Source organism: Tachyglossus aculeatus, chromosome 19 (genome assembly GCF_015852505.1).
Source record: "Tachyglossus aculeatus isolate mTacAcu1 chromosome 19, mTacAcu1.pri, whole genome shotgun sequence".
Lineage (NCBI taxonomy): Eukaryota > Metazoa > Chordata > Mammalia > Monotremata > Tachyglossidae > Tachyglossus > Tachyglossus aculeatus.
In genome coordinates this window covers 32,482,187-32,508,772 of record NC_052084.1, presented here as the reverse complement: position 1 = coordinate 32,508,772, position 26,586 = coordinate 32,482,187, and the positions used below count along the sequence as shown (strand labels likewise).

At 41.5% G+C, this 26,586-nt stretch overlaps 1 protein-coding gene across 2 annotated transcripts in view; it reads left to right on the top strand.

Annotated features, from left to right (window-relative positions):
• Positions 1–26,586, top strand: part of RNGTT (RNA guanylyltransferase and 5'-phosphatase) — a 249,998-nt gene that overhangs the window by 143,110 nt on the left and 80,302 nt on the right. For both annotated transcript variants that reach the window (XM_038761118.1, XM_038761117.1), the window contains one exon: positions 9,224–9,324. In XM_038761118.1, coding sequence (XP_038617046.1) covers positions 9,224–9,324 — 101 coding nt within the window. The remainder of the gene's footprint in view (positions 1–9,223; positions 9,325–26,586) is intronic.

Sequence of the window (26,586 nt, the reverse complement as noted above, 5' to 3'; positions counted from 1 at the left end):
TTTCAGAAACAGATTGAAGCCTTTTGGTCTATGGTTTTAGCTCAGAGGTGCCATAAATATGAAGCATGGGCAAGCCTTAGGAGATGGAGAACAACAAAGGAACTAAAATGGGAGTCTTTATTACTTCATTCTGCTCTAGTAGCCTGGCCATAAGAAAAGGAATAGCACAGGTCAACCCAAAAGGCAAAAGGGAATGCTTTGAGGTTGTCTTCTCCTGAAGTTTGTAAAGTTAAGTGAGAATTGACTTTCATGTTGTACCTGAGTGGAAACCCTGGGTTCAGAAGTGGCATGGGCCAGTGGGAAGAGCACGGGCTCGGAAGTCAGAGGACCTGGCTTCTAATCGCAGCTCTGCCAGTTGCTGTGACCTTGGGCAAGTCACTTCTCTGTGCCTGTTTCCTCATCTGTAAAGTGGGGACTAAATATCTGTGCTCCCTCCTACTTAGAATGTGAATCCCATGGGGGATAGGAACTGTGTCCAGCCTGATAAACTTTCATCTACTCCAGCACTTAGAACGATGCTCGACACAGAGTGAGCGCTTAATAAATACCATTTTTTTAAAGTCACCATTTAAAAAACGATTAATGCCTGAAAAGGGTATGATGCAATTTTGGTGGAAAATAATAACTTTATATAAAAGTAAGAATTAGTATAATTGCTCTGTTAGTGCGAGGGAAAATAATCGATCAGACAAACTAAAATCTAACCCCTGGCTGGGTTACCCTGGAAGACTGGGAGGCCTTCCTAGACTGAGCCCCTTCCTTCCTCTCCCCCTCGTCCCCCTCTCCATCCCCCCCATATTACCTCCTTCCCTTCCTCACAGCACCTGTATATATGTTTGTACATATTTATTACTCTATTTATTTCTTACTTGTACATATCTATTCTATTTATTTTATTTTGTTAGTATGTTTGGTTTTGTTCTCTGTCTCCCCCTTCTAGACTGTGAGCCCACTGTTGGGTAGGGACTGTCTCTATGTGTTGCCGACTTGTACTTCCCAAGCGCTTAGTGCAGTGCTCTGCACACAGTAAGCGCTCAATAAATACGATTGATTGATTGAGCTCACAGCTCTGGTTTGGATTGTGTCAAAGAACTACTTTCTTCTGGCCTTTAGCTTAATTTGTTGCAGGCCCCATTGCGCAGCCTTGTGATAAATAGGATGATGCCACCAAACCATCAAGCACTAACAAAGCTACTTGCAAAGATTTCTCTCTTTTTTTATCGTTCAGTGGAATAATTGAGAAAAGCCATCAACATGGTCTGAAATAAAATGCTTAATGATGCCTGAGGTATGAAGTTAAATTAACAGACAAGTAAATATTGTAAGGCCCAGTGATTGTAAAATACAATATAAACATCCATAAAACTGAAAAAAACTCTACTTTGAATAGCGTGACTCTGTAGCGAGACTATAAACAGATTTTAATTATAATTTGACATTCAAATTGGCCTGAATATTTGCAGTATATTTGAGCTTGTCATTCTATGTAGTTCAGATTTTAGAAATTGAATTTTTGATATAATGGATCCTGAACTTTTTTTTGTTTAATAGAGGTCAATCTCTCAAAACAATTCATAAGCTCTAGTATGGTTTCACATTTAAGAATGTTTTTAGAATCATTCCAGAAGTGAAATAAAGCACTTTAAAGATAACGAAACAATACTTCTTCCTGCCCTGATGAGTGTAGTTCACGTCTTTTAAAAAAAAAACCAAAACATTCCACCCTTTTTCCTTTGCAGTATCTGCCTTTAATGGTGCTTTAGTTCTTAAAAAAAAAGTAAAGCAACGAAATTGCCCTGCCAAGATATGTGGTGTTGTCTATTTAAAATGCAAAAATCAATCAATCAATCAATCGTATTTATTGAGCTCTTACTGTGTGCAGAGCACTGTACTAAGCGCTTGGGAAGTACAAGCTGGCAACACATAGAGACGGTCCCTACCCAACAGTGGGCTCACAGTCTAGAAGGGGGTGACAGAGAACAAAACAAAACATATTAACAAAATAAAATAAATAGAATAGATATGTACAAGTAAAATAAATAGAGTAATATATACGTACAAACATATACATATATACAGGTGCTGTGGGGAAGGGAAGGAGGTAAGGTGGGAGGGATGCAGAGGGGGAGGAGGGGGAGAGGAAGGAGGCTCAGTCTGGGAAGGCCTCCTGGAGGAGGTGAGCTCTCAGTAGGGCCTTGAAGGGAGGAAGAGAGCTAGCTTGGCGGATGTGGGGGGGGGGGGGCATTCCAGGCCAGGGGGTGTATGGTGGATGTGTAGCGGGCCAAAAGCGAGTAAAATTGAGGAGCTGGATGTTCCCCAATACTGCAGGTGCGAGATCCAATTTTTCTTCATCAAACTGAGTAACTAAGCAGAAGCCAGCATGAGGCCAAAATGAAAGGGTTCTGCTGAAGCGGTAGCAAGCCGAGACTAGGTGGCCCCATCCTCACGCCTCCTAAAGATGATTTCTTCCTTTGTCGTCGGCAGGCACTGACTGAAAACGTTTGTCTGTGGGGTGTGATGAAACCAATCCAATAATCTGTTTTGAACACCCAACTCCTCCTCTAAACTCCTTGTGGGCAGGGGTCCCATCTACCAACTCTGTTGGCGTGTACCCTCCCGAGCGTTTTGTGCGGGGCTCTCCACAAAGCAAGCGAGCGCTCAGTACATAGCAGAGATCAATCGATAACCGTCGATAGATAAGCAGTATGGCATAGGGATCGGGCACGGGCCTGGGAGTCACAAGGTTTGCTGCCATTTGTCTGCTGCATAGGGTTAGGGCAGGGGCCTGGGAGTCACAGGGTTTGCTGCCATTTGTCTGCTGCATAGGGATAGAGCACGGGCCTGGGAGTCACAAGGTTTGCTGCCATTTGTCTGCTGAGCTCCTTGTCTTCCCTCCCAAACCCTGCCCTCTCCCTGACTTTCCCCTCTCTGTTGACGGCACTACCATCCTTCCCGTCTCACAAGCCCGCAACCTTGGTGTCATCCTCGACTCCGCTCTCTCGTTCACCCCTCACATCCAAGCCGTCACCAAAACCTGCCGGTCTCAGCTCCGCAACATTGCCAAGATCCGCCCTTTCCTCTCCATCCATACCGCTACCCTGCTCGTTCAAGCTCTCATCCTATCCCGTCTGGACTACTGCACCAGCCTTCTCTCTGATCTCCCATCCTCGTGTCTCTCCCCACTTCAGTCCATACTTCAGGCTGCTACCCGGATTGTCTTTGTCCAGAAACGCTCTGGGCATGTTACTCCCCTCCTCAAAAATCTCCAGTGGCTACCAATCAATCCGTGCATCAGGCAGAAACTCCTCACCCTGGGCTTCAAGGCTTTCCATCACCTCGCCCCCTCCTACCTCACCTCCCTTCTCTCTTTCTACAGCCCACCCCACTCCTCCGCCGCTAATCTCCTCACCGTACCTCGCTCTCGCCTGTCCCGCCATCGAGCCCCGGCCCACGTCATCCCCCGGGCCTGGAATGCCCTCCCTCTGCCCATCCTCCAAGCTAGCCCTCTTCCTCCCGACAAGGCCCTACTGAGAGCTCACCTCCTCCAGGAGGCCTTCACAGACTGAGCCCCTTCCTTCCTCTCCCCCTCATCCCCCTCTCCATCCCCCCCATCTTACCTCCTTCCCTTCCCCACAGCACCTGTATATATGTATATATGTTTGTACATATTTATTACTCTATTTTACTTGTACATATCTATTTATTTTATTTTGTTAGCGTGTTTGGTTTTGTTCTCTGTCTCCCCCTTTTAGACTGTGAGCCCACTGTTGGGTAGGGACTGTCTCTATATGTTGCCGACTTGTACTTCCCAAGCACTTAGTACAGTGCTCTGCACACAGTAAGCGCTCAATAAATATAATTGATTGATTGATTGCATGGGGATAGGGCACGGGCCTGGGAGTCACAAGGTTTGCTGCCATTTGTCTGCTGCATAGGGATAGAGCACGGGCCTGGGAGTCACAAGGTTTGCTGTCATTTGTCTGCTGCATGACCTTGGGCGAGTCACTTAACTCCTCTGTGCCTCAGCTCCCTGACCCTGTAAAAATGACCCCGTACCTTCAGCAAGTTTGATGTTCAGGCTCAGTTTTCATTTGGATGATGGTTTGGTCCCTTGTTCTGCTAACTGTGGCTAATTTCAACCATCTTTTGGGCTAGGATGCAGGGCTGCTCCAGGGTTTAGTGGCACCTCAGGAATAAGCCCTGATAGTAGCCTTTACATTTAGGCACTCTGCGGCCCCGGGGAAACCCAACAGTGCACATCCTAGATAAACTCCCATCCTGATTTTGCAATGGAAGCAGACTCCTGGGCCAGTAGAGGGGCTCTGAGCTTGCTAGAAATTCAGCTTTCTCAGGAATATTAGCTGCCTGTCACAAATTCAGAACCTCGTGGTGGTTTATTGTGTGTTCTGGAATCCGGGACCTGTTGGTAGCTCATAGTAATCCCCAGTCCTGTTTCAACTTTCAGGTCTACCTAGAGAGACTGTGGAAAGACTTGTCCTTGGCTTTTTGGCCCCTGTAGGGACATGCTTTCTTTGGGAAAAAAAAAAATCCCAGTTTCTTTAGTGGATAGAGTCAGGAGGTCATGGGCTCTAATCCTGGTTCCTCCACTTGTCTGCTGTGTGACCTTGGAAAAGTCACTTAACTTCCCCATGCCTCAGTTCTCTCATCTGTAAAGTGGAGATTACGACTGTGAATCCTATGTGGGACAGGGACTGTGTCCAACCTGATTATCTTGTATTTACCCCAGCACTTAGAACAGTGCCTGTCGCATAGTAAGCACTTAACAGGTACCATAATTACTAATTATTATTATTATTTAGACAGAGAGGGGCGTGATGGTTGTCCCTGAAATGGTAATTGCCCTAGCCTTAGCTGTTTGCCCCGGGGTTACAGGTAGGGTAAAACAGGCTCCCTGTGGAAGTTCTGAACCCAAGTAGGCCGGCACTCAAATTGCACCAAGCCACCGTCCCCTAAGTAATGCAAGCCACACAACCCAGAGAACATGCGCCGTGGTTTTTACGCACCTGTTTTCTTCCCGTATGTTGAATAAGAGCAGGGATCACAGTTGCCTCTCCTTTATAAATTCTCCCCTGATTTCCAAGCAGGATCGCCAGAATCAGCTGTTGAAATTATTGAAAGATGCAAGGGAAATTTAAGAAACGCTAACATTAATACAGAATTGGATTTCCTAATGCAGTAGTAGCAATTATAATTCAAGGACTTTTAGTTAGACCTTTTTTTAAAGAAGCCACACAAGACCTGTCCATGGTCCTGGAAGGCACCACGAAAGCATTTGACACCATCAGCAGACATGAGTCCTGGCAGCTACTAAAAGTGTTTAAATAGATTCCAATCCTCTGGGAGATCATTCAAACTCACCAAGCTAAGAGCACCACTTAAAAAACCTTGAATCAGTCATTCAAGGAGTTCCTATCCCTGATGAGTTTGGTGTAGAAATTGCTGTTGGACAAGTTAATCCATCCTTTGGTACGGTTTCTAAATGTCCTTGGCAATGCCATATCATCTGAGGTCTCTGCATAGCACTTTACTGATTCAGAAGACTAATAGCTGGAATATGTTTAGTGGGTTCTGAGCTTGTATTTATTGGGCCTAATTTTTTCTTGGCTGAAAGGATGATGTTTGGTGTACCTATTTTTTTTTTTAACAATGCAAGAATTAGGTTCAAGAAGCTATACTGTAACATCTTTTTTTTAAAACAGTGGTATTGAAAAAACTTTATTTTTATCAGTGCTATTAGGGTTTCTCACTACTCAGCCTGGTTACAACTAGAATCGAAAAGTATATTTTGTTACTTAATGGAAAGCGTGAAATAATAAAGCTGTGATGTGTGTAAATAGCTTAAACTAGGTGGCAATCAAAGAAATGGAATATTTTAGACCTGGGTTAATCGATAAAATACTGGTACTGTTTATATCAGGGCAATGGTTTTGATATTGATATTGCGAGAAATGTATGTATGTGCACAGTGCACATAGTAGTTCACAGTAAATGCTGTTCACTGACCATTTAGGTTAATTAAAAACCCCCAAATCAGGACTGCTTGCAGGTGTTTTCTTTAATGTGATTCATATTTTTCTGCTTATTGGTCTTCAGCAGGGAAGGGAATGGAGAGCAGAATGCTAGTGTTTCTGTGAGCCATCTTGCTGAGCAGCACCTGTTTACCAGTTAAATGTTAAATTGTTCACTTCTGTGTTTTGTCTTCCTTCCCCTAGATTGTGAACTCCTTGAGACCAGGGAACATCTTTTATTTTTTCTATGTGTAACCTGAAGTTTCTAGTGTAGCATAATTAGCATCACGGGAACTCATTAAGATCATTAGTGGTGCTGTTAATGAATGGATGCTGGTTTGTCCAGGGCACCAGGTAATGAAGAGTCTGGGCTGCCCATCAGGGAACATTCCATAATCACTCACTGGGCTAGAGAAAAAGGGAGACTAGGAAGCCTGCAGGGCAGGGAGACTGTTGTTTACTGATCAACTGGTCAAGGTTGCCCATGCATTGCCAATTTTTAGAGCTGGTGAGAATTTTTACTGTTTGTAAGGGAAGGATAACATAAGCAGATGAAAGTGATTCATATGGAGTCCAGTTCTAATGGCTCTCTCCTAGTTCCCTCTAGTTTGACCTAATGTTTGTTTGTAATAACCTTCATTCATTTCATGTTTTGAAGGAATAAGATGGAAAAAAAATTCAAGTACATACATAAATGTTTTGGAAATGCTGCCAGCAAAGCTACTCTGCATTTGATGCATAAATTATAAAAAAGGTGGAACTTAATCCATAGCTCATTTGCAATAAAGTCTTGAGGACTTTTACCTACATGCTATATCATTAGTTCAACTACTTTGTTTAATTGCCCTCCGTTCTGCGTTTATGTTTTGTGAAATCTATTAAAGTTGCTGTGATTAATTTTATTCATAAGGGAGATCATTTGGATTCTAAGCAGAATATTTCCAATGCAAACGATTCTTAAATTACTCTTCTGTCATCTTCCTTTAGAAGCATAATCAAAAGGTGGCAGAATTCCAATGCAATTCATCTTGCTACATATTTTTGTAATATTATGTTTTGCTCATCAGGAAATATAAATATATTCTTCAAAAAGTAGATTTAAAAAGGATATGTCTTTGAGAGTCAGCCTCAGACATTAATTTTAGCGACTAACAACTAAAAACTTTGGAACCATTGGGAGAATGTCAAATAAACTAAGTCTTACCTGTTTCTTCTGAAGGAGAATAAATTAAATAGGTTGAGTATTAGGATGTGTTTCTTTCCATTTTGTTTTTGGTTTACTTTTTAGTTTCTTTTCTAGAAACATGCTATTGGTATATCACCGTCGAAAGCAATGTACTTTCATTATTTATCTTAAAGATAGAGTTGGTAATTTTGTGCAGTAGTAGTATCCTCAGGGGCTTCTGTCTAAAGTTATAAATTTATAACCTTATAAATGTGGGGAAAAATAAATGTTCACAAAGGACAGTCCAGCCCATGTTTCTAAAACTGTGGAATGGGCAAATCAACTGAGGCTTGGCAGTATCATATCTTTGGAAGGGGTATGTGAGAAGGTTCAGTTGAGGAATGGGGAAAAATGAATGAAGAGCAAGCAAAGCAAACCCTCCTGAAATGCCCTCTCTTTCAGGAGGCATTCCCCAATTAATTTACATTTGCCTCTAGTGCATGTTTAGTGGAATAGGTGCTCAATAAATAGTATTGATTGCTAGGAGAAGCAAGAAAGTTATTTTCTATGGGGTTCAGAGAAATGGATAAAGGAAGTAAAGCTTAGTGTAGAATCTGATGGTGAGCAATCAGGTATGAATGTAGATAGTGACACAACCATATTAGGGTGTGGAGGATAATTAGTGAAATCCCTGGGGGAGTTACCTGACTGATATAGCAGTGTGGTCTCTGCATTCTGTTACCTAGCCAGTACATTGTCCATTGATATATAAAGACTCAGAGATAGAAAATGGGATCAAAAAGTCCAACATGGCTTTGGACAGACAGTAGAACACAGGATGGCAACGAAAGGGCAGTGAAGCTCCATGTCGTATCTTTTAATCCGGCTTTGAGACCTGGACCTCCTTCAGTTGAACAGTTGCCACAGCATCACCTATGAACCATACTCACCCTCAAATGGCAGACCATGATTATGAGTTAAAGCATTCCCAGATGCTGTCAGCCTACCAGTATTAAAGCAGAAAGCTCTCCCGGGAAGGGCATGCTAGGAGAATTGACGATGACAGGATCTTCAAACATCTCTATATAGGGCACCCACAAGCTAGGGAAAATGAACAATTTGAAGACAGTCTCGAGCAGTGGGGAATGGCTTTGGGAACCCACTGCATCAAAGTATCAGCCTAGTAGTTAAGAATTGAGATGGGGATTGCTGTCCTTGAGCATAGACTTCATGGAGATAAAGGGATTGTAAATGGCAAGCGTGAAGATAGAAATGGACTCTGTATGGGACAATCCTATTAGCATAGTGAGGTTCTAGTCTCACATGCAAACAGTCAGTGATGTCAGTCTTTTCAGTGTGTTTGAAAGCAAGGATAATGGATGTTGGAAAGCACCATCTTCAAAAATGTAGAACTGCTAGATCTACTTGTCATTAATCAGATTCTTATAAGAAAGCTAGTGACCATCCTCTTCCAAAATGATGAAAATACTGGAAGCAGATAGGTTTGTAAGGAGGGTTGGAAATGACCAGGGACTAGAGTGAAGATTGATCACTGGATTTAGGAGGAAGGGACAATACAGCTGCTGAATGTTACATGGGAAGAAGTGATCAAATTTAGCCATGGACTGCATCCAAAGAGAGAAAAACAGTGAAGAACCCCAGTGATGATGTACTTATAAATACTTCATTAGAAAATAGTTTTGGTATTGGTAGCAGAGAACTATATTCTTCAAGCATTTTATGGAGAGAACTGTTAGCAACCATCTGCTCTGGCAATTATCAGTCAGGCGAAATATGAAATGCGAATATTTACAATCTGTGATAGGGCACAGTTATGGCTACATCACTATTTTCTAAACAAAAGTAGACAGCGAACTTGCTTCTTCCCCAATTTCATTTTTGGTTGAAGAATATGAAAAAACCCAAAGGACGCAGATATAGTCCTAATTTCCCAACTATTTTTTAAAATTATGTGAGAACATTGAATTAAGTATTGTTGATTCACTAAAACTAATTTAATTTACTTTAGAAATACAAACCTGGTCGATGTGATGATATTTTGAAATGGAAGCCTCCGAGCCTGAATTCTGTGGATTTTCGTCTAAAGATAACGAGAATGGGTGGAGAAGGGTATGTGTATTCTCTTTTCTTGTACTATTTTGAATTTAAATGCAATATCCCTTTAAATGGCCTTGAACAGACAGCAAGAATTTATTAGCATCTTTTAAACTTTTATTTCATCATCTCACTATTCTTTGAGCATTTGCATTTTCATTCCTTTTAAATGTAGTTTTTTTAAGAATAGAAATAAACATAATCTTAGGTAAATAAAAATGGAAACTCTAGCTAGATTAAAAACGTACACCTGTATGTGATCCAAGGTAACTGCATTACTTAAGGCAAAAAAAAAAAAAAAGGAAAGGTTTGAAAATGCTCTTCTCTTCATGGTCAAGGATCGCATCTACCGGCTTTGTTGTATTCTCCAAAGAGCATAGTACGGCTCTCTGCTCGCAATCCATGCTCAATACATATCATTGATTGTTTGAATAGCCCAAACCTGCCATCGTATCACGCATTCCTAGCTGATGAAAACATTTTAAGACTTAGTATGGCTTGTCATGTGGTCAAGCAAATTGGCTGTACTTTCAGTCTTTCAAAATATTTTGTTTGGAAACATGAAGGCTTCAGGGCTGAAGAGAAATTTCTTCAATTTCTTCAGTGCTGAAACCCTTCTTTCTGGGAGACTGCTGAATAGCCACCCCAAATTGTAGTACTGTATTTTTCATGCTCTTTTGCAGTTACACTATTTAATTGTAATGCTGGTATTAGTTGCAAGGCTTTCTCACTTGGAGACAACGCTGCAAAGTTTACCTTGGCTTAGCCATTTCATTCCTTTTCCTCTAGAGTATTTTGACCGAGTTGACTAAAATCATAACAATCAATTTCTTTTTAACATTAGATAATGAATGATAGGTTTAATCGATAAGCATAGAACACCCTTTTTCCTAAATAGAATGCAAAAGGTCACATTTTGCTAGTTAAGATCTGTATTTGCACATGTACCCAAAAATCTAATACTGAATTTTTAATTATTAGTATAAGCTACTACCCTGGCACTTAGTCCAGTGCTTGGTACATAGCAAGTGCTTAACAAATACCATAAAAAAGGAAAAAAAAAACCCTAAGGAAGTAGGTTTGGCATAGAAAAATGGAATCTGGGTTTTCTTAAACTGCACAGCCATGACTAGGGTGGACTTGTCTTAAAGACAGCAGATATCTGCACTGCTATGATTAAGGTGGGCTTGTGTTAAAGAAAAACAATGGCCACCGAGCTGTGTCAAGAGTGTATTTACTCAGAAAGTGAGTAAAACACACATATTCCCTGGGCAGCTCATGCTCTCTCTGTCTCTCTCTATTTCTCTCTCCCTCTCCTCCTCCGAACCCCCTCCCCTGTCTCTGGAAATTCCTGATCCCTTCACATGGCAGTATATTACTCCTCCCTTCCCTCTTGGAAACTTCATGTTTCTGGCAGGCATGGGAGACCCAAGCCAACTTGGGTCGAACTTGGCAGTTCAATATTTTTGGTATAAGCTTTTCCAAGGAGAAAAAGTTTTAAAAAGGTATAGAACTGTTTGAAGCAAGGTGCTAACAAAGTGGGAATTTGTAATACTGTTTCACAATAGCTTGGATTGTTTACTTATATTCTTATGGCAAGAAAAACGTCAGACTATTAATATTTGAGGCACAGATTTCAAAAATGACTTCTTAAAGTTCATGTATGTAGCTGCATAATTTATATGTACAATAAAGGTGACAGTTTTTGGAAATTGGGCCCTTAATATGAAGTATTTCCTGGCAAGATTATGTAGAACAGATTCCTCAACATGAATTATTCAGATAGCATATGAGCAGTTTTCTTTTTCAGGTAAAGAATGTTATGTAATGGTTTTCATTAAATGAGTGAATTTATGACATGGGTATGAACCCAGTGCTAAGAAGCCAGCTATTCAAAGACTGTTAAGAGAAGATTACAAGGTATTTATCTACCATCATTTTAAAAATACTGCTAGGTTTCATGCAAACACAAAAATCACAGCATGTGACCAATTAACTAGGAATAAGCACACTAAAGCACTTTGGAATTGGTTGATTTGTTTACTTGATTATATTCCAAGGGTTCCTGTACTGCAAAAATTAGTGGGGGATGAAAAAAAGTTACTCTAAAGGTGTAGAGTAAATTCCATCCTTTAAAAAGGTTGATGTGAAGGGTTTTTAAAATAAAAAACCTATATAGTTTCAGCCTTTCTGATAAGTAGCTTTGAGGCCCAGAGCACTGCCCTAATAAAGTGGTTATGAAGCAGACTCCTACTGGATTGAAATCTAATGCAAGTAGGAAATCTAGTCTATTGAATTGAGAGTCCTGCTGCTGTTGTTGGCAATTCCAAAGTCGACATTTGGACTTTATTCCCTTTTTCGCGATATAATTTTCAAGCATCATGCATGACCCTGCAGTGTTAAAACTTAGTAGTTGGGCATGCAATGTATTTGTGTATTCTTTCTGAAATAATAAGGGTTCCTTGAGTTGACTTTGGAGGCAGACATTTGAGATGTTGTTGAGGCACGAAGGGAGGTCCCACTTGAGTAGGACATGTAGAACAGACATTTTCAAGTTTTAGGGAAGCAAAGGCTCAATCATGATATGGCTCTGGATCATAGCAGCAGCTTTGGTCTGGTGTCTAGCAACTGGAAAAAGTTAGCGGCATCTTGAAGATTTCATTCATTCATTCATTCAATCGTATTTATTGAGCGCTAACTATGTGCAGAGCACTGTACTAAGCTCTTGGGAAGTACAAGTTGGCAACATATAGAGACGGTCCCTACCCAACAGCGGGCTCACAGTCTAGAATGGGGAGACAGACAACAAAACAAAACATATTAACAAAATAAAATAAATAGAATAGTAAATATGTACAAGTAAAATAGAGTAATAAATATGTACAAACATATATACAAGTGCTGTGGGGAGGGGAAGGGGGAGGAGGGGGAGAGCTCAGTCTGGGAAGACCTCCTGGAAGAGGTGAGCTCTCAGTAGGGCTTTGAAGGGAAAGCCCTTCCTTTCCATAAGGATGGATCCTTGCTATTTGAATGCGTTCGTTCTCTCTAGTGATTGCCTGTGTGTTCAAATTTGCTATCGAAGGTTTGCCCACCTCAGAATCGGTGCAGGTGAAAATGTTCCAGAAGTTGGACATAACTTTGATACTCATAGCCTATTGAACTGGAAGTTTTATGGATCGAAATTTTATCGGACTTTGTCTTGAAGATTTTCCATTGCATCCTCAAACCCCTACTAAAATTGTGTCTCCTTCAAGAAGCCTTCCCTGACTAATCTCTCATTTCCTCACCCTATTCATCCTCCTTTCCACATTACTTATGCATTTGGGCCTGCACCCCTTAAGCTCTTTGATACTCAGCCTACCCCCAGCTCCACAGCTCACATGTATGTATCCTTATATTCTGCTGCTTCCTTGATTTGTAATATGTTTTAATATCTGATTCCCCCTCTAGACTGTAAACTCCTCAAGGGCAGGAATTGTGAATCTCCAGTCAGCCCCATTCCCTTGTTAAGCACTTATTATGTGTCAAGAACTGTTCTAAGTACTGGGGTAGATTAAAAGTTAAACATGCCAAATACAGTCCTTGTCCCACATGGAGCTCACAGTCTAAGAGGGTGAACAGATACTGAATCCCATTTTGTAGTTGAGGAAAGTGAAGCTCAGAGAAGTTAAGTGACTTGCCCAAGATCACACTGCAAACAAATGGTGGAGTCCAGATTAGAACCCAGGTTCTCTGGCTCCCAAGGCGTGTGCTTCATCCGCCATCAATCAATAGTATATTTTGAGTGCTTTCTATGTGCAGAGCACTGTACTAAGTGTTGGAGAGAGCACAATGCAACAAAATTAGCAGAACACGTTCCCTGTCTACAACAAGCTTACAGTCTAGAGGGGAAGACAGACATTAATGTGAATAAATGAGTAATTTATAATCTGTAATTTAAAGATATGTATGTAAGTGCTGTGGGGTAGGGGGTGGGGTGAGTATCCAGATGTCCAAAGGTCACAGATCGAAGTGCGTAGACAACGCAGAAGGGAGAGTGAGCCAGGGAAAAGAGGGCTTAATCAGGGAAGGCCTCTTGGAGGAGGTGTTACCTTACTCCTTACCTCTGAAGGTTGGGAGAGTGGTGATCCGGGGTATATGGAGAGGGAGGGAGTTCCAGGCTAGGGGGAGGATGTCGAAAAGGCGTCGGTGGCCAGATAGATGAGAACTGGGCACAGTGAGTAAACTGGCACTAGAGGATTGGAAAGTGTGGACTCGGCTGCAGTAGGAGATTAGTGAGGTGAGGTAGGAAGGGGTGAGCTGATTGAGTGATTAAAGCCAATGGTAAGGAGTTTTTGTTTGATGCAGAAGTCGATGGGCAGCTATTGGAGGTTCTTGAGAAATGGGGAGACATGAACTGAATGTTGTCTATCAGTGATTTCATGCAGCAGAGTCAAGTGTGGATTGAAGTGGGGAGAAACAGGAGGCGGGGAGATCAGCGAGGAGACATGCAGTAGTCAAGGCAGGCTAGGATAAGTGCTTATATTGGCACGGTAGCACTTTGTATGGAGAGGAAAGGGCGGATTTTAGCGACTCTTAGCCAGTAGGCCACGCTCCTTCCATGCTACTTTCTTAACTGCCTCTGTATTTTCTGGTGGCTTCCCTATACTCTGTTAATATGAGATTTTCTGGTTTAGGATGGCAAGAGATACAGATAATCTTCTTGTGCTCTTAGTTCCTAATTGTTAATCTGTCTGTATTATTTATTGAGCATATACTGCTTCTAGAGCACTGTAACGAGTGTTTGAGAGAATGCAGTAGAACGAGAAGGCATGGTTCCTGCCACTGAAGTGTTTACAATCTGATTATGTCCGTTCATAGTGTATTGCAGGAATTATGGAATTCAGGGAAAGCTTGCAAATTTTGGATTGCCCATGAAGGCTTTTTGGGTTTTGCTTTGTGTAGCATTTAGATGGTGACCTGTGGACATCTTCCAACTGAGTTCCTAATCAAAGGAGTGGCTTTTTTAATTTGTTCTGTTAAATAGTATTTGTTAAGCATTTGTATCAGGCACTATACCAAGTTTTGGGGTACAAAATAATCAGGTTGGACAAAGTCCGTGTCCCATACAGCACTCACAGTCTTAATCCCCATTTTACAGATGAGATAACTGAGGCTCCAAGAAGTTTAAGCGATTTGCCCAGGCTCACACAGTGGTGGAGTCGGGATTAGAACCCAGGTTCATTGACTTTCAGACCTGTGCTCTTTCCATGAGGCCACCCTGCTTCCAGAGTGTTCTCGAACTCTTTCTGTTTTCTCTGGCGTGGATTTCCAAAGTTGTCATCAGCATGCATTCACCTATGAATGGCTGAGTGAAAGGCTTTCAGAAATATGGTGCCCATTTCCTAAAGCATTGAAAAGTTCCTTGGTACTAGCTCCCAGATTCCATTGTCCAGTGCACTGTCACCCATAATTCATATAAATTAAGAAAAATTAGATCAGGAAGCCGTGCATCACTTCACTGATGTTAGAGAATTGTGGGGTCGAGAGGCCTGCGAGATTGGGTGGAGGAAACAGAGAAGCTGATGCTCCATCCTTGGCTGCCTCCTCACCAGTGAAGTACCATGGTCTGCTCAGGTTGGAGGAGCCCACAGAGGCCCCCTCCCTCCCAAATTCCCCACACCCCACTCCCTTCCACCACTTGGGAGCTTTTTAGGGTCTGGACCTGTCTGCTGTATAGAGGAGCTTGTACATATTTGCATATGTACATATATAAATATTTACTTATTTGTATAGAGGAGCTTGTACATATTTACTCTTGTACATATTTACTATTCTATTTTGTTAATAATGTGCGTCTAGCTTTATTTTTATTTATTCTGATGACCTGACATCTGTCTGCATGTTTTGTTGTATTGTCTGTCTCCCCTTTCTAGACTGTGAACCCGTTGTTGGGTAGGGACCGTCTCTATATGTTGCCAACTTGTACTTCCCAAGTGCTTAGTACAGTGCTCTGCACACAGTAAACGCTCAATAAATACAATTGAATGAATGAAAGGAGCTGTCTGAAATCCGTTCCCCTGTCCATAACTCATATTAGCTCTTATGGTTGTGATTGTTGTAATAGTTGTCTTACATTGTTTTTTTGTTTTGGGTTTTTTTTTTTCCATTTCAATCTCTCCTTGGTTGTCTCTTGCCTCCCTCCCTCTCCACACAATCTTATTCTTAGATTTTAAGCTCCTATGCAGGCCAAAGGTCATGGCTAACTTATCCTCTGTTGTATTTTTCCCCAGAACTTAGTAAAGTGCTTTGTACATGGGAGGCATTCAGTCAATCAGTCAATCAGTGGTATTTATTGAATGCTTACTCTGTGCAGAGCACTGTTGTAAGCACTTGGGAAAGCACAATATAAGGAAATTGGTAGACCAGATCTCTGCCCACAAGGAGCTTACTGTCTATAGAGGGACACAGACATCAAAATAAACCAGGGATAGGGGAAATGTAGAGTATAAAAATAAGAATATTTACATAAGGATTGTGGGGTTGGGGAGAAGTATCAACGTGCTAAAGGGGTACACAGTCAAGTGCTTGGATGATGCAGATGGGAGGGCAGGCAAGGGAAATGAAGAGCTTAGGAAGGCCTCTGGAAGAATGGGATTTTAGGAGAGTTTTGAAGGTGGAGAAAGTGGGTGGGCTGTCAGATATGAAGGGGGAGGGATTTCCAGGCCTGAGGGAGAATGTGGGCGAACGGTTGGTGGTGGGATTGATGAGATCAAGGTACAGATCATTCAATAAATACTGTTTCAGCTAGAAATAATAATAGTAAAAATTCTGTTATTTGTGATTACTGTTAAATACAATGATACTATGTCCCAAGCAGTGTGCTTGGGGTTAATATAAAATAATCAGATTGGACACTAGTCACTGTCCCTTGTAGAGCTCAGCGTCTCAGTGGGATGATCAGCTTGGTGATGGCAGAATATCGTTCCCTCTACTTTCCCCTTCTATATCTCTTCTTTTGAAATAGATTAGATGCCTTCATCTTCAAATCCTTCAAATTTTTTTAAATTAAGCATTCCTTTCAAGTGTCAAATGCTAGGTATGCGATATGTCTGTCTGCAGCTTCAATAGGAAACGAATAGTAATATAATGTACTGAAAGGTTGTGATTTCCACAAGATGTCACTGTCTCTCCTGAAGAACCTGTTACTCTTTGAAGATTTCTGTTTGCTTATAGTTTTAATACACTGCAGATGTTTTCATAGCTGACCTTTGGAATGCCTGATAAAAGCATAAGGGCCTTCTTAGCAGAATCCTTCTGAAGAATTCTGGAATTAACCAATTTTGCATAACGTCTGATGTGTTCCCTTCTCTATTTTACGTGACTTTAGTCATTATTCATATCTGTATCCCCCTCAACTGTAATGGGCAGGGGACATGTCTGCTAATTTTGGTGTATTGTTCTCTCCCAGAACACTCCCAAACACTTAGTACAGTGCACATAGTAAACCGCCAATAAATGCAATTGATTGATTGATGACTGTTCATATTAGTATGAATGATTATTTCTATTATTTAGGTGATTCTCTGTTTCAGTACCTTTTACTATTCACAGTAACTATACATTTCACTTATTTGAAGGTGGCTGCTATTTATCTGTGCAAGGGTGACTGTAAATCAGAATTGTTTCCAGTTATGGTGATGTGAAAAAGAAGCCAGCCTATGTTGAAAATAATTGAGAAATCTTGGCTATTGAGGCATGGTATTATGTAGAAGAGTACATTTAAATTACAATTGGCAGTCATTAAAATCTTTGAGCCAGTTTTAGGTGTGGTATAGAACTCTGTGGAGTTTCAAAAAGTAAAACGGTGTTCTGTCAGAGATGGCCCAGGCATATAGCAAAGCCCCCAAAGAGCTGAGAGTCATTTTTTGGATATTAGGATTAACTGCAGAAAGTATCGCATTAGGTTCAGCCTGCCAGGATATAAATGTTGTCAAAATCTTCTGGCCCAATGCTGGTAGCAGACTTGTTTTTTTCCAAATGGAGCTCCCAGTCTGTATTTCCAAGCATCCAAATACTATCAGCATCTCCATTTCTGCCTGTTTTCTCTGACTCTAGCTTAGGAGGGAAAAATAAATTGTAAGGTTTCTATGCACAGATATTTTTTCCTCAATTTCTAATGCTGCTATAGTTAGAAACATGGGTATATACTGAGGCATCTTTGCATTTTACCGATCTCTTCTTCATTTTGGGAATGGGCACCACTGTCACCTGTCTGCTGTGTAACCTTGGGCAAGTCACTTCACTTCTCTGTGCCTCAGTTACCTCATCTGTAAAATGGAGATTAAGACTTTGAGCCTTATGAGGGACAGGGACCCTCTCTCCATCCCCCCCATCTTACCTCCTTCCTGTCCCCACAGCACCTGTATATATGTATATATGTTCGTATATATTTATTACTCTATTTATTTATCTTGTGCTTATCTATTCTATTTATTTTATTTTGTTAGTATGTTTGGTTTTGTTCTCTGTCTCCCCCTTTTAGACTGTGAGCCCACTGTTGGGTAGGGACAGTCTCTATATGTTGCCAATTTGTACTTCCCAAGCACTTAGTACAGTGCTCTGCACATAGTAAGCGCTCAATAAATACGATTGATGATGATGATGATGACCCAATTATCTTGTATCTGCCCCAGCACTTAATACAATGCCCAACGCATAGTAAATGCTTAACAAATGCCATTATTATTATTATAATTATTAACAATAAAATAAACTAGGTAGATATTAAATCGGACTCATCTTGTGGGAATCCAACTCATCTGAACAAGCCTGGGAGTCAGAAGGACCTGGATTCTAATCCCAGCTCTGCCACTTGTCTGCTGTGTGACTTAGGGTGAGTCACTTAATTTCTCTGTTCCTCAGTTACCTCATCTGTAAAATGAGGATTAAGACTGTGAGCCCCATGTGGTACAGGGACTGTGTCCAACCTGATTAGCTTGTATCTGCCCCAGTGCTCATTCATTCCTTCAATCGTATTTATTGAGCGCTTACTGTGTGCAGAGCTCTGTACTAAGCGCTTGGAAAGTACAATTCGGCAACAGATAGAGACAATCCCTACCCAACAACAGGCTCACAGTCTAGAAGGCTTAATACATTGGTTGGCACGTAGCACTTAACAAATACCATTTATTATTATTATTACTACTGCTACTACTACTACTACAGTGCATTGCCCCAAATGAGTGCTCAGTAAAGCTACTGCTTACTGTGTTACTAGAAGGAATGTGGCATGAAGCATGAATAGACTCGTGCATCTTATAGAAATGAAGGGTCAATTCCTTTGTCCTACTAGATTGCTGATCACGCATCTCCAGAAAGCCAACATTCTTCCATTTAATTTACTTTAAATCTGTCACTAGAGGAAGAAAACCCTAACCCTAGTCGATATTATTATTCAGTTAGGAAAGTTTAAGCATGGCCTACTGATGTTCAGTATATTGCTGATTTTTTTTAATGTATACACACTGGAGAAGGAGGGCATTTTCCAGAGAAGCAGTTGTAAGTAAAAAGGTATGAGAGGGAAAAGTTAGGTAATTATAGAAGGCCTGAGAAGAACTTAAAAAAATCAATGGATGGTTGGAAGGGAATAGATTCCTGATCATGTTGAGGGGGGTATCCTTTGCTACTACTGTTGAGCCCAGAATACTGGCATGGCTGAACCTCCAGGCAGACCCAGGCTGACCTTTCTTTATGGTTTTACACGATGGAAATCAGTGAGGAAAGAGAGAATGTTTTCTAAAACTCTCATTTCTCGATAAAAATCACTTCTCTACCTTCTTGGCTTTGCCATAGGTTGAAAATACTTGTAGTCATTAAGAAATAGTAATAAAAACTTCTTTTCTTTCCTTTTCCACAGCCTTCTTTGACATAAGCCATTACTTTTGTTTAAAGGGCTTCTGGTGAGATGCAGAGTTGTGATCATTTAATATCCTCTGGTGTATGACAGCCACAAAATATAAATATGGTAATTCACAGAGTCCTGTAGGAGAAAAGAAACCAGGTTTATTGTAAAAGCTTGCCTTTGATCTCTGGAAGCCCTCACTCCAATTCTGGTCTCCAGGGAAAATGAATTGCAGGGAGGAAAGAGGCTTATCCAGATTCATTCAGCAGTTGTGTGTGTGTGTTCGCGCACGTACTCGGTGGGTTGGCAGTAAATATGGATTGTAGTGTAAGCTTGTTGTAGGCAGGTAATGGGTCTGCCAACTGTGTTTATTATACTCTCCCAAGAGCTTAGTACAGTGCTTTGCACCCAGCGCTCAATAAATATCATTGATGATGATTATAATGAGGGTGCCCGCAAAGCCGGTGCAGAGGTGTTTTCGCGGTGTCTCCATTTCCTCCTTTTGGTCCAAGTTAATCTCCCCTAAAATTTTTATGCAGTGCAGTGTGGAGCAGTCGAATGAAGGCTGCTGGTTTCCAGTGACTGAAGTATATCAATCTATGTTCCGTAACATGAGCCTCAGATGTTACCAACTTCCATATTTAAGTAATGACCTGCCATAGTTTTGAGTGTCATTTCTGTGATGGGTAATGCTCAGGTTGGAAGCTTAAAAAGTCTATTTTAGACTGTCCATGGGTCAAAGTGCAGAGTACAAAATATATAGTCACTAGAGAACGTAGAACCAATGCATCCCAAACTGCATGCCTTATTATTAAAGCTGAGGGGCTGTACTCATCATGATGAAACCATTATTGTTCATTCAGTCAATCGTATTTATTGAGCAGTTACTGTGTGCAGAGCACTGTACTAAGCGCTTGGGAAGTACAAGTTGGCAACATCTAGAGACGGTCCCTACCCAACAGTGGGCTCACAGTCTAGAAGGGGGAGACAGACAACAAAACAAAACATGTGGACAGCTCAGTTTGTGCTTACAAAGTTCCAATCCCAGCTCTGCCAATTGTTTGCTGTGTGACCTTGGGCAAGTACGCAACTTCTCAGTGCTTCGGTTTTCTCAACTGTAAAAAGGGGATTCTCCCTATTATTTAGACGTTGAGCTCCATGTGGGAAAGGGACTGTCTGACCTGATTGATTTGTATCTAACCCATTGCTTAAAACAGTGCTTGGCATATGCCCTACCATAAAAAAGTAGAATGACGAATTTTGATTTTCTCCAGGGTTTATTCATTCTTTGACACTTTTTAGTATTGTTAAGAAGGCTTGTGACAGTATTTCAGCAGGCTCCAATCAGATATTTTAAAAATAAACACTTTTTCCATTAGCATTTCTTTCTAGATAGCACTGTTCGTATATGTGGAAATTGAATTTTCCCAGATGCTTTTGAATACAGATTCTTTTTAAACTTTGGAATTGGCTTTTGTGTTTCTACATGATTTCCATAAAATGCTCCCATTCTTCTTCAACTCCCTGTTCCACATCTCTTTCCTCCCCCTCATCTTTCTTTTCCTTCTATGCCCAACATCTCTGTCCAGTTTCTCATTCTGCCTCAATGTCTTCCTTCCTCTTACCTCTCTCCCCAGAAGCCCTACCCACTAACACTGGATCAGCAAGATAGTAATTCATTTGCTTTTTAAAATTTAATACTGTATTAGATTGCACATCATTTTACAAAGCTTTTTAGAAGTGTGGCTCACATACAAATGTGGGTGCATAAGAGGCTCATCCACAGGATTGTTTTGCATGTTTGCTGACAATGATTTGTTGTCAAGGTGGAATGATTTCAGTGAAGTTAAAGCGTGGATTTGAATATATTGATTTTTTTTTCAAAATAATTTCTTAAGAATTTACCAGTTCTTTTAAAAAATCAATCATTCTAGTTCAGAGGCAGCCCTAGATACTGTGAAGACTTGATTTTTAGTGAAATATTTGGTCTATTTAAGCTTTACTTAATGGGGACTATTGAAACCATGAAGCAGCAGAAGAATAGGTGCCTTTTTAAGTTTTTCCTCTAGGTTTAGACCCACAATTAGATTAAGGTAGCTAATGTATTCTTTCTAATTTCCTTGTAATATCTTTAGAATCTGATTATAATCCTTTCCATTATCCTCTGATTCTCGTCTTCTATGCCCTTATCTGCTTTAGAAGATAACACATTTATTTATTTTCAAATATATTCCATTTGTGGATGCAATTTGTGTGTTAATTTTAATCTTGTTCTTTTTGACACATGAGTGATTTTTACTAATATCCAGGTTCAGAGGGAGAAGAAGTTGTTTGGCTTATCTTTTTTATGTTGACGGATGGACCACATAGTCTAGCTTTTTGCAGCTAAATCTTTTTCTCTTTCCTCTTGACAGTGAAAAAGTTCCACCTCTAATCTTAAAGATTCTAAGATTTGAGCTTTTGCCAGGCTCCAGTTCTTAAAATCTTTCCCAAACAGCAGCTTTACAATTTTAACAATCTAAGTTCTCTGGAAAAGTTGATTTTCCTCTTCCACACTTGTTTGATTTTTGATCACCAAGGGGCTGATTTTCCAGGCTGCTTTATGCAGGCCTTTTGGTCTCTGCCTCCCCCTCCATCTCTTCTTTCTTCCTCTTGATCATTTCATTTCTCTGAAGCTTGTGCAAGGATGGGGTGGAATTAAAGAAGGTGAAATTTCGATAACTGTACCGATAAATTCTTCAAAACTCTTGTAAAGGGCTTGGGAAGGGAGTGAAGTATTGGCTAAAAGGAGGTGTGTCGATTACCTGTTTGTTATGTTTTTTTCTCCATCTGTGTGCCAATTGGCATAATTGATTTTTGAATTAGTTATACCCTAATAGAGTTTCTTGTTTGAGGCCAGGATACATGTAGATGACTTCTCATTTTCGATCTCTGTCTTTCTTGCAGTGATCCCTTCTCTCCCTCCTTTGCCTTATATATTCGCCTTTGCTGCACTGTTTTTGCTTCATTTCAAATGTTTTTCATTGTCATTGAATGTTTTCCCTGCCACACATTGTTGTCTAATATCTTGGCTTTGTCCACTGTCCCTTAACTTTCATGCTTCCTTAAAGGAACAGAACTTGCTCCCGCTCCTGAACTGGCAGGGGCCCTTCTAGGTGGGTAGCTTGATTTGGTGTATGTGCATCCTTTTTTCCTTTCCTGCAGTATTAGTTCCCACCTCACCTCCACCCAGCCACTGGTTTTCTCTTCCCTCATCCTTACTCTGAGCCACTGCCAACCACCCTTGACCTCCCCTTGGCAGCTGGTTCTGCCCAGAGGGGTATCAGAGGGGGAAGCGCTAAGCACCGAGGCTTTGTAACTTAGCAGCACCTGCGTCTTAAAAACTGAGCCTGAGATCAAGCCCGGCCAGCCCCAGTAAAATATTGGCCATTGTTTTATGCATTTAGAATGGAGGATCAGAGGACGCTACAAGGTATTTAGCACCCCATGGCTATTATCTTGTCAGGTATTGAAAATAAAATAGGGTCAGACCCAATTGGCATTTTGCACAGTCTTTCCAATTGTGCATAAATGTGGTTACTTTCTTGGCCCCCGGGTTGCCCCTGTTAATGTCCTAGTAGGGTATTAGCTGGAGGCCGGCAGGCTCCTGAAGATGTTGCTCTGAAGGTAAGACACAGACACTGAATGTTTTGCACCTTAAAAGTTGCTCAGCATTTTTGCACCAATAGGGTGTCAGCCCCAATGTCCTGGCTAAATTCTCCAGGAGTAATTACGTGCAGTCTGCCAAAATTTCCACTGGCTGATTTTTCAATTGGTTATTTTGCTCTGCACCTCAGTTCAGATCCGAAAGTGTCATGTCAATGCGTCTGGTTGAAAAACTTTTGACTTTCATACTGCTGAAACTCTAAGAGCTGTTGGGAGAGTGAGGGTGATGGGCATGTTACATTTCTCCCAGGTTCTTAGGGTACCTGGCAGGTCTGCATCCCCATTTAATAAATAGAGAAAACTGAGACCAAGAGAATGTTGACAGCCTAGGAACGATTAGGGGAAGAGAGTGTCTGTATTAGTTGTGAATAGTTAAAGAGGGTTAGGGATGGCTTTGATGGTGAAGTGGTCAGAAGTTTTCAGTGGCTAATTGATGTTGCGGTTGTGACCTCAGTACAAATTAAATTTTGCAGTATGGCCCTGGGTTAAGCAGATGTAGTGAGTCTCCTTGTTAATAAATAGATTCCGAACTACACAAACATTTGAAAGACACAGGCAGGCCCTTTAGGAGCATACAATCTAAATAGTGCCAAGTAGGAAAACACATACCTTGATTATTGATCATGATTTTTTGTAATGGCATGAAAAAAAATGACTCAGAAGAAGAACTCGGTACAAGAACTCGTAATGTTTGTGGTCACATTGTCTCAACTTGTGATGTTACATTCCTCCCAACTCATCCCTTGAAGAGCCCCCATAATTCAGATAGCATGTCAAACAATTTTTCTCATCCACGTATTTGTGTCCCCAGCAGCTCAGCCAGGACAAGCTGAATAAATCAAGGCTTTTAAAGTCTTTCTTTCCAACATTCTTGATGAACCTTATCAAGTAAGTACTGGCGGTTAGTTTTTATTCCATTATCAACTAAAACACATGCTCTTCTGTAATCATGAGGAGCATGAAATCCCAGTATTTCATGTTTATTCATCTAAACACAGTTGACACCAACATCCTTGAGTTAAATTATGGATAGCTCCTTATCAGAATGAGCATGCAGTTTGCTCTTCCAAAGCAGTTTTGTGTTTGGAATCCAAAATCTGGTGTGGGTAAATATCGGATGGAACTGAACATTTTGGGTGACAGTTACAGTCATTGTTCAGATGCTGGTGTAGAAAACAATAATGACTTTTTTCTGAGGCACGAAAGTGATGGTCAGACTACCCTGGCAAGGTGTGGTCAAACTCTCCTGGGTGCATTAAAGAAAGAGGCACAGAAATGGAGTAAAGTTATATTTTCCCTAGAATGGTGCTTGTTAAGCGCTTACTTTGTGCTGAGTGCTGTACTAAGCGCTGCGGTAGATACAAGCTAATCAGGTTGGACCCAGTCCCTGTCCCACATGGGGCTCACAGTCTTAAGTAAGAGGGAGTAGGGTTTAATTCCCATTTTACAGATGAGAGATGTGAGGCCCAGAGAAGGAAAGTGACTTATCCAAGGTCACACAGCAGACAAGTGGCAGAACTGGGATTAGAACCCAGTCCCAGGCCCATGGTCTTTCCATTAGGCCATGCTGCTTCTCATGCCATACTCCTCCCTCTCTTCAGTTGCCCCAGAAACAGAGTAGAAAATAATGGTATTTGTTAAGTGCTTACTATGTGCCAAGCACTGTACTAAGTGCTGGAGTAGATAAAATACTATTTATTTATTTTATGGTATTTGTTAAGTGCTTTCTATGTGCCAGGCACTGTACTAAGCACTGGCGTAGATACAAACTCGTCAGTTTCAGATTGGATCCAGTCAGTCATATTTATTGAGCGCTTACTGTGTGCAGAGCACCGTGCTAAGCGCCTGGGAGAGTACAGTATAACAGACACATTCCGTGGCCACAGTCCCTGTCCCACATGAGGATCACAACCTAAGAGGAGTTGGAGAGGCAGATGTTTTCTCCCCATTTTACAGATGAGGTAAAGGAGGCAGAGAGAAGTTTTAAGTGACTTGTCCGAGGTCACACAGAGACAAGCGGTGGAGCCAGGATTAGAACCCCCAAGTCTTCTAGTTCCCTGGCCTGTGCTTTTTTCTCTAGACCATGCTGTTTTGGGCTTGGAAGGCCTCAGCAGTATATCCTCAGGCCATGGGCACTCCAGGGTTCCTGGAGCCAGAAGGCCCCAGTTTCTAGGCTGCCACTGTGCCCCTTGGCCATCTTAGTTCCTGCCACTCTCGGGCACTTAAGTGGGGGCCTGGCAAAAGCAACTTTAGCCACATGGGTTATGATTCCCCCAGGCACTTTTCCATAGCCCCGAGAGCATGTCAAGATGAATCAATCAGTGGAACTAACTAAGCACTTACTGTGTGCGGAGCATGCACTAATCCCCTGGGAGAGTACAGCGTGATCCCTTCCCAAAAGGAATTTACAATATAGCCAGGGAAACAGACTTGGAAATAAATTGCAGATAGCAGGGGAGCAACAGAGGATAAGGATATGTGCATAAGTACTGTGGGATGGAGTTTGGGATGAGTAATAAAGCACTTAAGGGGCACAGCAGACCCAAGTTGAGGATGCAGAAGGGAAGGGCAAATAGGGTGGGGAAATGACAAGGGTCTGCCCCATTCCTTTTCTCCTTTTGTTGCTTCCCGCCTCCCCACCAAAGTTTGGGGATGGTGTCAGGGGCTGGCACAGGGATTGCCTTCAACAAGGAGCAGCTCCTAATTCTGTATTATTCCATCCCCAGAGGAAAAGAGGCAGACCCAGCATCCTTAGTACCCCAGCCACGAAATTGGCATTGTTTCACTACTGCACTGCTCCTAATTTTTCATTGTGGGGGAGTTAAGGTGGCAGAGACTGTAAGGGAGTGGTGGAAGGCTCTTTGCCGTCAAAGAGCAAATAGATCAGAAAGCTGCTAGTTTCCAGCCCTGCTTTGAAACTCTCAAATCTTGTCAGAGACCCAGAATGAGAGAGACTGGTTGTCCGTTGTCTCCATCATTGTCAAGATCTAGTACCTACATCGCAGGTTTTGTAGCACTCTACCAGGAATTCACGCGCATGTTGGTTTCAAGGAGGCCAGACAAATTTATACCATCAGAGTGAGAATTTATAATAAGAGTTGAGGCTTTTGAAGTTGGGTATGGATTATGTTGATTTACAAGAGAACAACTAAGGCTAAACTGAGTTTCCTTGAGGAGGAAAACCTTGAACTGTGACATAACGGAAGGGAAGGATCTAGTTGGGCTGATAGGAGGGAGGATTTTTCATGCCTGAGAGGTGGATGGGAGAGGTGACTAGTAATGGGCAGCCATTTTCTAAATAATGTCAGATGTTGAGTATCAGAAGGGCAAAAATAAAGGATAATATGGAAGTGAGATAGAGGTCAATCACACGGATGCACATGTGCTTTTAAAAAAGCACTTATGGTTATTATTATTTCTATTGTATTAAGCATTTACTGTGTATCAAGCACTATTCTAAGCAGTTAGTCAGGTCAGACACAGTCCCTGCCCCATATGGGGCTGACAGTTTAAATAAGAAGGAGAAAAGGTATTGGATCCTGGTTTTATTGTTGAGGAAACTGAGCTTCCAGGAAATTAAGTGAGTTGCCCAAGGTCATCCAGCAGGAGAGTGGTGGAGTTGGGATTAGAACCCAGCTCTTCTGACTCTCTGGCACTTGTTCTTTACCCTAGGCCACATGAGAAATCTA